Source organism: Brienomyrus brachyistius, chromosome 19, assembly GCF_023856365.1.
Source record: "Brienomyrus brachyistius isolate T26 chromosome 19, BBRACH_0.4, whole genome shotgun sequence".
NCBI classification, from domain to species: domain Eukaryota; kingdom Metazoa; phylum Chordata; class Actinopteri; order Osteoglossiformes; family Mormyridae; genus Brienomyrus; species Brienomyrus brachyistius.
Genome location: NC_064551.1, coordinates 11,338,015 through 11,351,439, shown reverse-complemented (window position 1 = coordinate 11,351,439; position 13,425 = coordinate 11,338,015). Strand labels below are relative to the sequence as shown.

Here is a 13,425-nt window from a genome sequence, read left to right as displayed (position 1 = left end):
GAGATCTCCAGCAGACAGAAAACGTGTAGCTTCCATAACATCCGCCAAACACTAAGAAAAAGTATAAATGTGCATGCGGCGTCTCCTGCACCACAAATACAGCTGTCATTCATAAAAGGTCAGAACGTTCCGGCTTCAAAGGAGCCGACTTCAGACAAGTGAATTCTCCACGCCAGAGGAAGATAAGCCTGGCTGGAAGAAGCTGCCCGGCACAGCAGAGCGGGGATACAAGTTAAGTGATAAATGAGTCACACAGTAAAATTAAGGCTTCCTGCAGGGGGAGATGAGAAGCAAGGCCATGGAAGCGGCAGGAATGCTACCCAGGTCTCCTTTCAGCGGCATGACTTAGGATGCAAAAGAGCTTAACGGAATAGACACAAACTCAGCTGAAAGCCAAAGTTCTTGTCTGGCAAAGTGACTTTGGGGTGGTGGAATGCACTAAGCGGAGTTCTGTAATCTGTACTGGAAGATTAAGCACACGGGGAAATGATTAGGAAGTTAACTAATGGTGAATATTTTCAGGTGGATGTCTTCTGTAGGAACCAGCATAAGAGATACTATAAGCCAGTGGAGCAGATGTCTCGGTAAGGCAGCGTTTCCCGATTTGGTCATCGGGGACCCACAAACGGTCCATGTTTTTTACTCCCTGTGGGTCTGTGTGTCTCCGAGGACGTGATGGGGAATCACTGCATTAAGGGATTAAGTCAGAAGAACGCAGAGACGCCATGGACTGCTGCAGCCTCACAAGCGGAAAGAAGAAGCAGATGGCCTAGAGGATACCCATGAGGGACACCAGAAACGTGGAGGTCAATTCCATCTTCAAGGTGCACAACACAGCATCTGTGGTTAACTATAATGGCTCACGATCATGACAAATAAGAGTCGGCAGCTGATATGGGATTTGTCACGTGGTGCTGAAATGTCCATTGTTAACGTCCTTTAAAATCAAGTGACATTTAAAATTAATTATCACATACTGATGTGCTAAAATACAACTTAAATGCAAAACCAAAATTTTATACAGATGCACCTGATTCTAAGAGAGCAGCCCCCCCCCCCCACAAAAAAAAAAAATATACAGATACGCTTGATTGCCTCTGGTGTACGGATATGTGAGAGAGCTTTGACGTCATCGCATCCTAGTGACACGCTGCCAGATGCGCTGTGGTTCTGGGGACGAGCTCCGGGTATCGACAGTCATAACCAATTCGTGTTCAGAATAAAAGCATAAAGTTGATTTCATTCCTCTATGAGCAATACCTGATGAAAGCTTAACAGCACAAACAGAAATTATTGCAGCCAAAAACCCTGCATGTGCCCCTGTATCTGGCACATATGGTCAATACAAGGCAGTTTATAAAACAAAACCAATCGTTCCAGCCACAGAGGACTTCGGGAAAACAAACAGAATCACCTTTCCAGACACTGAAGGCGGTATCGATTTTATTCTGCTGTCCTGCTGGCAAAGTATCAGCAATAAGGCCCAAAAGATCCGGAAATAGCGCTAAACCTATTGGGGCACCATGAGACTGCAGTGTATTAGGGGTCCATTAACGCCCTTTAGTCACAGCCAAGTGCTTGTATTTCCCCCCTAGGGGGAGTAAATTGGGAAGGTCTGTCCCCAAGAGAGGGGACACGAGGGCACTTGTCACAGCCGCTAATCCATTCATTCCTCTGTGGAAACATCTGAACGTACATGCAACCACTAGAGAAAATGAATTGGCTTTTCTCTGACTTAATAATAAATGAGGTAGATGCTGAGATCCTGCAGCTATTCCTGTTTAATATCTGGCCACGTCAGATTTAGAACAATGGAGAAAAAGCACGATGAAGAGGTGAAGCTCACACCTGCGTACCTGTCATGCGTCACTGAATTCTGGGCGACGGTTCAGATCAGACGAGAGGTCAAAGGTCGGATGGAATGGAAAGGTCAAACATTACCATTGTGATAGCTGATATACAAGCTTAGTTCTTAGGACTGGAAGCCTGTTTGTCCTGGATTCCATAGTAAGATGCATGTCAAAAAGGTGGCAGAGGAGGTTAGATTGAGGATGACATCATTGATAAAATCCTGCAAAATCCAGGGTGTTTTTTTTATTTATATGACTGCCAACAGATGTCCAGGATAGTGTGAGTCCGACAGTGTATGTAATGTTTCAGTCCACCGACAAAGACAAATGGAAGACCATACGGTCATCGCTACTTTATATGACCTCATGAAGGTCACAGGCTGGACCTTCTGTGTGCCAGGAATCAAACAGTCAGGCTGCCAAGGCAGGATGCGTGTGGTTATACTAGGAGTCTGACGTATGTGCACCGTGATCTAAAGTGCAGCATTAAATTGCTCTGCACTGCACTGAATTGAATTGAACTGAATCGGACTTTATTAGCCATCTGCACAGATTCACAAGTGCACTGCAATTCCTGCACAGTTCCCTTGGTCAAGGTTTAAAAGCAAACAAACAGAAAAATTGACATAACATATGGAAAGAAAGATATATTCAGGCTTTTACTATAAAATAAAATAAATTAAATTAACTTAAATAACTAAAAAGACAGGCAAGGCTCTTGATCAATAAATAAGACAAATATGGTGTCCCATATTGAATAAGGTAGTTGTGGTGGGGATGGTGATTTAAGAGTGGGGGCACTCCTCTGCATTTAAAATGTCCCTAGCAGTTTCTCAAATGAGGGGACTAATGCTGATACATCTCAAGAATAATCTGTCATCAGGACTGTGCCGTGCCTGTAACTCCCTGGCCCCCAGGGGAAGGACCGGCGCTTGAGCTGGAAGACAGAGTTTATCAGAAGAGAGGCAGGATGTCGCCTTCGGAGTCCAACCACAGAGGCCAGAGTAACATTTGTGTGTACGAGCAAAAGAGGCTTCAGTGTCCCGCACCTGGCATTTGTGTGAAAAACACTATCATGGAACAACAGCATCGGCTGCCTACTTTTAATGCCTCGAAAAAAAATTTCATGAAATAGTTTGTGGGTCACACTGGTGCTGGTGTTTGAATCCACCAGCTCACTCTCTGGCCTGATCCTGCCAGCAGACAGTTACCAGCACTTCACAAACAGGGCAGATTTGCATTCCGGGAAGCGTCTGGTGTTAGTCCTGAGCCGTCAGATGGAATGGCTGCCGAAATTCCAATAGAGCGAGCCGTAGCCGGATGAGTTCCTCCAGGATGCCGGCCATGCTCTCTTCGGAGACGGACATCTCCTTACGGATAACAGCTGGCATGGTCAGTCTGCATCTGAGGCTCATGGTGCAAGAGCCAGTCTGCACCTGTCATTTCCTGTGACTGTGTCTGCGACTGTGAGTGGCTCTCGCCTCCGGGGTGCTGTCCTCTCTTTCCAGCGGCTGAAAGGAGCCCCCGGAGTAAAGGACGGCCACTCCATCCGTGGGGCTGCCTCTGTCCCTCGCCTTCCAGCCCTGACCTTTTGTGGTTCCACCACCCATCACACGGATGACATTTTCAATTTGAAAAAAGGTTACATAAAAGATCGGGTGCGTAGCGTATCGGTGCAAAATGGATCTGCTGGTGGACGGGGCTCTCTGCGGGCGAGGTGTCGCTTTTGGCAGTGACACCGCAAGCGCCGTCCAATTAAGGAAAGCGGCACAAAGGTGCAGGGGGCGGGCCCAAGGTGGGCCACGATGGGCATATCCTTGAAAAACATTTTTTGGAACTAGTAGTGCGTGAAGCCATAGTGGAATAGAGAAGTTTGCTGCATACAGTGTGTTTGTACAGTGGTAAGCCCCCCCACCCAGGATGGCTTCCCATCTGTCAGCCTATCCCAGGAGCAAAGGGCAAGAGCTTGATGGGATGTAAAATGTTTCCAGATCATATAATTACATTCAGAACAAAATGCAGGTATCATGGTAGCTAAAATGGGGCATCATTTCTGCCTAGAGGCAGCTCAGCTCAGCAAGGTCCCAGTTGTCATTTATCTTGAAGGGAAACGTGACGCACTTGCTCGTAAACAACAGCCTGTGTGCCGGCGGTGGGCTGCAGGAGCGCAGAGCAGGAGCAGCTCCGTGTCCGTGAGAAAGAGCCCTCCTCCCCTCACCAGGAAGAACAGGGCCCGCAATTAGTACGGCGTGCCCCCCCCCCACCGCTACACAGCGGCCCGCCGGTGAATGTAGCTCTGGGCTGGGATTAGCGAGGCATGCGCTGCATGGTCACGTCAACCGGACTGGCTCAGGAAACAAGGGTGAGGAGTGATCGATTACCATTGTGTAAGAAGCCAATCTGGGAGAAACAGCCATGATGGCTTGGGGGGGGGGGGGGGGTTCAGCCTGTTTCCTTTTTACCCACCCTGAGAAGAGAAACATTGTCCCTGAGGTCGCGGACACAATGGCACCGCCGTGCCCCGTGCTAATTAACCTCGCTGTCTCCCTGGAGGTCAGCCTCTGAAGGTCACATTGACATCAGCACATTTAAACATTTTTTTTTTCAAAGGAAAGAACAATATAGGTTATAATCCCGTTTTACTACTTTCGGACAGTTAGGGATGGTCAGCGAGAATTCAGGGTCGTACGTCAAGCGAGCAGCCAAAGCTGGGAAATGCTTTATTTGTCACGTAAAGGTCACCACAGAAAAATGAATTTGTCCTGCGCTTTGTTGCCGATGTCGCTGTCATCGTCATCATCTGCAGCCTAAGAGGTTTATTTGGATTAACCGCGTCCGATTGCTGTTTATCAGGGAACACAAGGTTACCGCAGATGCCCGCCTATCGCACAGCACAGGTACGTCGCGGCGGCTGTCGGATGGAAGTGGAGCAGAATAATCTGGAAAACAACTGACTTCTTGAACTTTGCCTGTATTAATTCCCAACTCCTGTGCTTCCTAAACCTTTAAGAGAAGAACATGGCACCTTGCACATTACAGACGCCAACAATGTCCCCTGGTGCCTCGTGTCAGAAGTTATGCCGGGGGGGGGGTGGGGGAGGGGTGGTTGCGGGGTCTAAACCTCATTTCATATTTCATAATCACTTCCACAATCTGTCATCGTGTTTTGACGTGTCAGTATTTCAGGGCAAAGTCCTGCATAATCCTCTAACCCTAGAATTGCTTCTATTACATATTTCAAAATAAATCTTGCAATATTTAATATCACAACAGCACATGCTAACACATGTCAGCTAACACAGGGTCAGTTAACACCTGCCATGACTTAGGTCGCTGAGTCCTGTAGAGTCCACATGTCCCTCAGCTGTCCGCCTCATACTCGTTTAAAACCAGATAAATATCTGGAGTTGGGGGGGAGGGGTAATCATGTGAGCAGATGATTTGTTTAAAGTAATTTGTCCCCTTTGCTCTGCTACAAAAAAGGCAAAGGTTCCTTTCCGGGGAGTAATTGGATATAAACGAACTCACCGACTGCCCGCCGTCACAGGCCTACAGGATAAACACTCACACCCGCTATCTGATGCATTTACCTATGCTGCCTGCTAGCACTGAATAATAGCACTGTCAGAAAAATCACCCAGAACTGCATCGATTCCAGCAATCCATTCGCTGGGGGAGAGAGTGAACATGCTTTTGCGAGTCATGGGCAGAAAATGCGAAAGGCAGAAGTTAAGTTTCCCTAAGACATATAATAGAAAAGCTTTTCCAGAACTTTCTACATATCGAGCCTCTATTATTATGGGGTCAGCCCTTCTGCTGTAATTTTGTTGGTTATTCTAGGATGTATTTGAAGAGAGGTTATGAAATGATATGCAAGGGCACCGATGGTACGACCTGATATATTTTAGAGTACGCTAGAAAATGCACAGTGCCTTACAAAAGTACCTGTTGTGTTCCATCCATCCATCCATTTTCCAAACCGCTTATCCTACTGGGTCACGAGGGGTCCGGAGCGCATCCCGGAAGCAACGGGCATGAGACAGGGAACAACCCAGGATGGGGGACCAGCCCATCGCAGGGCACACTCACACACCATTCACTCACACATGCACACCTACGGGCAATTTAGCAACTCCAATTAGCCTCAGCATGTTTTTGGACTGTGGGGGGAAACCGGAGTACCCGGAGGAAACCCTACGATGACATGGGGAGAACATGCAAACTCCACACACATGTAACCCAGGCGGAGACTCGAACCCGGGTCCCAGAGGTGTGAGGCAACAGTGCTAACAGTGCATTCCATTTTACAAAAATGACAAAATGATGCATGCCCTTTTTATATATATCATTTTCCTCAAACCAAAGACGAGGCAATAAATTTCAGGTAAAATTAATTCTGTGAGCCTGCATGCATTTTGCGTAGCTCCTCGTCTTTGCACATCAGCTAGGTGTGAACATTGCCGCTTTTCCGTACAGATATGCGGGAGCTTAGCGACTCATTATGCTCCAGAGCTTTCACATCTTTCCACTAATTCACACTTCAGGACTGCATCAAACAAGGACTTTTGCTTTCCGGTTACCAGGCTGCTTCGACGCACCGTTCTCCTGACGCCGTGAATCACAGGCCTGCTGACAGGTGAGTTTTCACCCTGCATTAAAGTCTTTAGCGGCCCAAATCCAGTTCTCTTCCTGCACTTCCCTCTACTCTGTTAGCCCCTAACCAGCCGTAGCATCTCTCCCAAGGAGTGTCGTCTCTGCATCACCTCGCTCTGCACCGACCATTGACATGCTGCATTGGTGAGCCACAACTCAACAGACCTGACATTTTCGTTTCGGGATGACATGACTGCAATACTTTTTGCTGTGAAACCACTTGGGTGATGTGCTCTAAGCTGCTTGTCCTTAATAACAGCTTCTATGAGGCTGGCTCTGGATGGGGGCTGAACAGAACCAGTGCACATGGAGATGAGGGGATCAGGATTTTATCTGGGTATGCTCATGGGAGTTTTACTTGCACAAAAGATAACCAATCAGATTGTAGAGGAGGAGTGTCCAAGCAGCTACAGATGGCAGGACTGACACATTTGATTAGTCATAGTTATCTCTCTGAACCAATCATTTTTCCTTCTGCCCTCAGAACATTATTGTGTAAGTAAAACTCCTGTGAGCTTTATGGGTTTCTCAACCCCAGGGGAGAGGAAAGGAGGTAAGAGGCAGCCTTATTGGCTTCAGCGTGAGATAAATGTAGGGAAACAAATGGGTGACAGGTGTGAGGAAGGGCTACACCTGCACCAAGGCATGGATGTGGGGTCTGGACCTGACAGCTGTCCCCTTTATATAACCCTGATAATTAGTCAGAGGTGAATGAATGGACTGTCAGTCTCTGCTGCTACTTTCAAACCCATCATCAATGTCACAGTAGCATCCCTCCCTGGTACCCCCCCCCCCCCACAAACACACCCCCACGCTCAGTCTGAAGGTGATGACTGATCTATGTGGCAACTGGGCACGACGGTGCTCGCGTTAATATACTCCATGGGGGCATTCAGACGCTTTGCTGTAGATCCGCAACCCTTCTGTACAGGGGCCTGATTGGTGGATCCACAACCCTTCTGTACTGGGGCCAGATTGACGGATTCTTTAAAGCAGGTACGACCAAGAATTTTATCAAATCAACTATTTTCAACTGGAATTGTGAAAGTCTGGCCGTGGTGAAAAAGCTCTCTTTAAATTGCTTAAATATTAGTGTTCTATGAAAGTTTAAATGTTAATGCAGTTTGGAAGGTCATCACTCCAACGTGAATAGGATTTATGACTTAGAGCAAACTTCACTTGATCTCACTTTTATCCAAATTTACTTGTCTGTTATGCCCATTGGTGCAGCTTTGTATTTTGCTTAAGAGAACCTTAACAGCTTTGAAGGTACAAGACCATGCCCTTAACCACCTACTCTTTCCCACCTACAGGAGTGATTCTAGAATGTTTTTAGATGGGGGTCAAAAGATGGGCCATAATTCAAACAGAGGAGCCAACCTTATCATTAGCCAATGATATATTTTGAATCAGTGAGAGACAGGGAAGGGGCACTCCAGGGACCAATCAGCTTTCGGTGCCCCAGTGGCCACACCCACCATGCTAAATGTTATGTACCTGTGTGTTAGTTCCCAATTTTAGAACTTTCTCCATGCCCTTGAAACAAGTCAGGTCGACTTCAAATATTGTATCCAAAAGAGAAACAGATTTGCTTGTAGGATATTTATGTGGCCATGCTGATGGACCACTCCATCAATCCCTGCACGGGGCAGATTGCTCCCCGACGCTGTATGATTGATGTGTGGCTTTTCGAAGCCAAGCTTGAGAATTATTCAATTTGTACCAGCTGAGACGTCGAACACAAAACACAATAAATCAAGCAGGAAAACATGAATAATTATTCCTCATTGACAAAACCTCCATCCGAGAAAGAGAAAACCTCAGGTGAATTATCCCAGATAAAGGAGACAGCGTATTATCCTGAGTGATGTTGTACTTCACAATGCTACCAACAGGGCGGCGACACAGTACAGTATACAGTATATCACATTCTCTACATACCCACATAGCCTTCCTCCTCAAGTCTTGGAGTTGTGGTCACACTGCACTTCTAAGCTCCACCTTCCCAGATTGACGGCGCTCTGTAAGCCACCCAGGTATGATATACGGCTCTACGGTATCTTTCATTAACCTCAGGAAAAGCTAATCAGCCCAAGTGAAAAGTTTGAAGTTACTTCATTACCAAGGGGATCCTCAAGTTGGGTTCTGACAGCCCAGCATCATGGCAGGCCTTCGTTCTGAAGCAGCCTCTCAGCATGCAATTTAAGTCATTATTTTCTTAATTGACCTTATTCAGCCATCTATCTCTCTAAGATGAGGCTATTAGCAGTTCAGAGGGAGAGCAGAAAAACCAGAACATTCCACACACCCCAGGGGGACTGAGAAGCCAAGGCCCTTGCTGTTGGGGGGGGGGGCTGCAGTCCCAGAACACTAAACAGGCAGGTATTCAAAAACGGTGCCTACCTTCAGTTCTCTGGAGGGCAACTTGGCACACGTCCCAGCTGGAGAAGGAGTAGGAGCTGCTACAGGACCACTTCTGACCACAGACACACTTCCTGTCCACCAGATCACAGCCTTTGACCAGGCTTCCCCTGCAAGGTTCAGACCCCGAACTCAGATCGACATTCCAAGCTGCATCTGAGCAGAAAAAAACAGTTAATAAAAAGGGTAAAGTTAATTTCTTAGTGCAATACTGTAAAAACAATACCCACATCCTAACTAGTGTCAAATTGGTAGTAGAGGTTTTTTCCAGCAGTATTTTTTTTTCATTTTACCTGAAAAGAATAACCATCTAAAGGGAGTTCAGTCAATACATCCATAAACCAGTTCCATGTGAGTTTTAGGGAAGCTACATTTTCACAAGCTTCGGGGTCTCCCAGGTTGCTTGACAGGCACGCCGTCTTCGACAAGAAAGTGTGCAAGGGAGTCGTCGGCTCAGCCGTGGGAAGCCGGCTTTGGCATCAAAGGGCGGGGGAGATGAAATGGAGCTGGCGGCGAGTGTGGGGGAGCTTATGAGGTCTGATGTGCGCTTGTGGATGTAAAGGCGAAGAGATGGCGCCGTTGTCTTTAAAACAGTAAGAGACAGAGGAGAGACAACTTCCCGGAGCCCAGGGACCTGCCGCATTGCATGATGGGACTGTACAAGCCTGGAGCAGTCATGAAAGGGGACGGGCCCCAGGAGGGCACAGGAGTCCCAGCATCCAGCTCACATTTGTGCAGTTAAGACCCTTTAAAGATGACTCTACAAAGGCCTTACCGCAGCACAAAATCAAACAGTAGACAGACAGGGACTCCAGCCTGCATAAGTTAGCATAACATAGCTAACTGGGTCTGAAACTCCACTCTCTGAAAAGGAGGCCAGTGAGACAGTGGGTGTTCAGGAGGACAGCAGAAGGAAACCTGGACTCTGAGATGTGAAGTGCAGGGTCATCGCATCCCGGATGGGAAGCAACAGCAGCAAAAGCAAACGACATGGGTTCCAACGCAGTTTGTTTGGCCCATCCTATAACAACAGGTTCAGTACTGATGTTACAGCAGATTATCTTTGTACACTTTATATGTTTTACTCTCTTCGCCTAATTTAATTACAAAATAACAACAAAAACAAAGGACGCCAAAAGGGGGAATTGTTGTAGTTAAATATTGTTTAATGTGTTAAGACACATGCTGTACCCTTAATTTGGTGTGAGAGCTCAATACGTACTTGTGTATTGCCGTGCCAATGAATGTGAAAACTTCGTGTAAGGAGACCGAAGGGATTGTATGAAGTACTTTTTTTCCTTCGGTATTTGCATAACATTTTGAAGGAAATTACTTCCAAAAACGAATCATTTACATATGAAGTGCTCAAATGTTGTCGGTACAGTGGCGGCTCGTGCGCAGGTTTTAGACCGCGCTTTGATTTAATAGCCCGCGTGGGCGGCTCGCGAGCGGGTCTCCTCTACGTTAAAAAGTGGCCCGAAAGACCGGGGATTCGCCAGAGGCTGTTTGCCAGCAGAGCAGCCCGGTCGTCCTTTGTTTGCAGAGTTTTAAAGGGAAGGTCTTGGTGCCGTAGGATATTCTTTGAAAAAGGTTTTCAAATATTTTGAATCGTTGAGAGCTACAGCACACATAGTAACACATTTTACTCTAATTGGAAAGTATTGTCCCCGCATATATCACAGTTGCAGTTAAATTTTTTCATACCATAACACCAACGTGCAGCTTTTGCTATATAAAGACCCATCGATAAACAGTATTTATATAATTATAATTGATGTGAAATTCCATTTATTTGCACAAATCCTGCTCTAAAATAGATATGTCATCCATCACGTAACCCTATACTAAGTAATTCACGTCTGAAAGCACATTTTGATTGCTGACAATGCCTAAATAAATGAAGGGGATTTTGGCAGCCTGTTGGGTATTTGTTGTGAGTATGATTTCGGAAAACATTTACATAAACCATGCCCTTTCCCGACACTTTTAAGGAGCTCAAGCAATGCAATGCCCAGATTTTATCATCTACTGGGAAAGTAACGACATCTCCAAGACCCTGTAATGATAAGCGGTTGGAAGATAGATGGATGGATGGGTGGATGAATGGATGGATGGATGGATGGATGGATGGATGGGATAATATAAATAAATCCAAAATTTGTTACAGACAGATTAAATTTATTTCTACGGCATGCATAGAGGAGTTTATTTGCTGCGTAAGTTTTCAAACTGATTAAAGCCTATCTAGGTACACACCTTCACAAACTCCGACATCGACGGAATGGCCATCCGGAGACGTCCCGATAACGCACTGGAGTCCGCGGTCGCAGGTCCCGTTGAGACCGCGGACGCCTCCACAGCTCTCGTGCCTCTGCTTGGCGCAGCCGGCGCAGCAGCCACAAGCGCCCAGCACCGTGCCGCCGCAAGCCTTTGGCTCTGCGCATCCGGACGCGTCGCAAGGCACGCACAGCAGCGCCCTGCCGTCCTCAGCCGACAACAACAGAAGTTGCGAGAGCATCACGCATTTAGCCAGGAGGCACATGGCCACTGAAGATCTTCCCCCAAAGGAGTTAAAATTACCAAACCGAGAATGCAAAGATCCAGATAAACGGCGTCCCATTCCCGTGCCACGTCTTTGTGTTGTTTTAGATATCCTTTGCTCGAAACTTTTTATTGACTGAATTGAATTTTCAAGCAAAGGAATGGGCGTTAATATTAATTTCCTGTCAGAAATACTACAGATTACTGTAGTGCTATATAATGCACCAACCTACTGTATGCCGTATATGCTAGTATGGTCCGAGTTCTTTTCCAAGAAAACTTTCTTCTTTAAAATCCTACGCTTTATTTTAATCCTTTAGTAACAGACCCAGAGGAATGTACGCCACGGAACATGGAATAAATCGTATCGCCTGATCGTCTAAGATAAACCTGTTACTGTGGGCTGAATTCTATCTGAGCAGCCTGGCTGCCAGCCGTGCTTCTCTTACTTTACACTCAGTTAATGTTGCCGTTGTGATCTCATGACGGAACCCCTCCCATCTCACCTTACTTTGGGCAGCTTGTGTATGCGTGCGTGTGTGTGTGTGTGTGTGTGTGTGTGTGTGTGTGTGTGTGTGTGTGTGTGTGTGTGTGTTGGGGGGGCGGGTTGATCTGCCGGAGATCCGTCCTTTCGTGGCACCTGCAGAAGTTCGTCGCTCGTCGCTTTTTAATAACGTGAATGCTGCTTTATATTCAGGTGCTTTTATTTAAGATATTTGTTAGAATTATCTCTGGCGTTTCAGAACAGTCAGCTCTGCAGATAGTGCGTTCATACCATTGATGGCATGGTAATTTAAATATGTTTACGATGTGTTTTAATTGCGTATTCCTGTATAATAAAAGCTACATATTCGTAGCATCAATGAAGACTCCATCCGGAACATTGTTTTTGGGTAAAGTGCAGAATACCGCATATAATATAAATGAATGCGAAGTATTTCAGGATTGTAAAAACAATCTAGAAACAGCCTCATACGGGACAAATAAACAGCCTATATAGTGCAGATGCATAATCAGATTCGTTTGCATAGGTTTTCGATTCTTTTAAATATGTTACCTATTTTATTGAACCAAATCACGAGTACTGCGTAACGTTACTTTGTACCATGTTAATATTCATTTGTCGTTGGGATGCTAACACTGAATTTGTCGCTTGCATAATAATCCGTCCGTATTTTACGAGAGCCCTGTAATGTTTTATCATATCAATAATTGTCAGACCTTCCAATAACACCGGCAGCGCGTATTTACTTTTCGGTTTTTCAGTCTCGATGGTCTGTTTTCAGACGATTAGTATATTGTTCCTTAGCCTAGGGTTTTACGAATTTATCCAAGTTTGACGTCATACCGGAGCAATACACGTTGAGTAACGTTAAAGATAAGCTTTCTGCCCGTTCAGGGTCTCGAACTGGAACCCTGCAGGTTAGAGGGTTGCATCTCGTGTTCTTCACACTAACACCCGTTGGATATTGACATAACCAGCAAGTTGTGGCAAAACCGCAAGTACTTTTTTTGTGCTTCTGAGGATCCGCAGTAAATGAAACTGCAAAAAACATATTTTTACCCAAACGACTAATATCACAGTTTCTGAAAAGTAAGATGCGCTCCGTTTCCAAATCAGAAATCAGTCATGCAACATATAATTACAAATGAAATACACAACTACAGGCATAATTGCATTCCTGTTGCTTAGTAGCTTCCCGTACACCGAAAAATATACTTACCAATGCTATTACAGCATTGCATGGCCAGTGTAAAGCTAGACACTTCGTTCCAGATCGTTTATTATTCGGATTTACAATAAATATATGTAATCTATATTTAAATGAACAAAAACATTTGAATTAAGCAGTATTTAATCACCTAAAACACTGGACTGCATTCTTATTTATATTTATTAGAAATGTCACCAACTTTTCAATCTGTATATTATGATAATAATTATTTGATTGTGCTCAGG

At 45.7% G+C, this 13,425-nt stretch overlaps 1 protein-coding gene across 1 annotated transcript in view; it reads right to left on the bottom strand.

The window, feature by feature from the left end:
- The window catches only part of LOC125714718 (cysteine-rich motor neuron 1 protein-like), a 52,026-nt gene extending 40,117 nt beyond the window's left edge, over window positions 1-11,909 (bottom strand). Inside the window, exons 1-2 of the mRNA XM_048985610.1 lie at window positions 11,181-11,909; window positions 8,907-9,080 (exon numbers count right to left, since the gene is read on the bottom strand). Coding sequence (XP_048841567.1) covers window positions 8,907-9,080; window positions 11,181-11,544 — 538 coding nt within the window. The 5' untranslated portion in view covers window positions 11,545-11,909. The remainder of the gene's footprint in view (window positions 1-8,906; window positions 9,081-11,180) is intronic.
- Window positions 11,910-13,425: the final 1,516 nt, after the last annotated feature.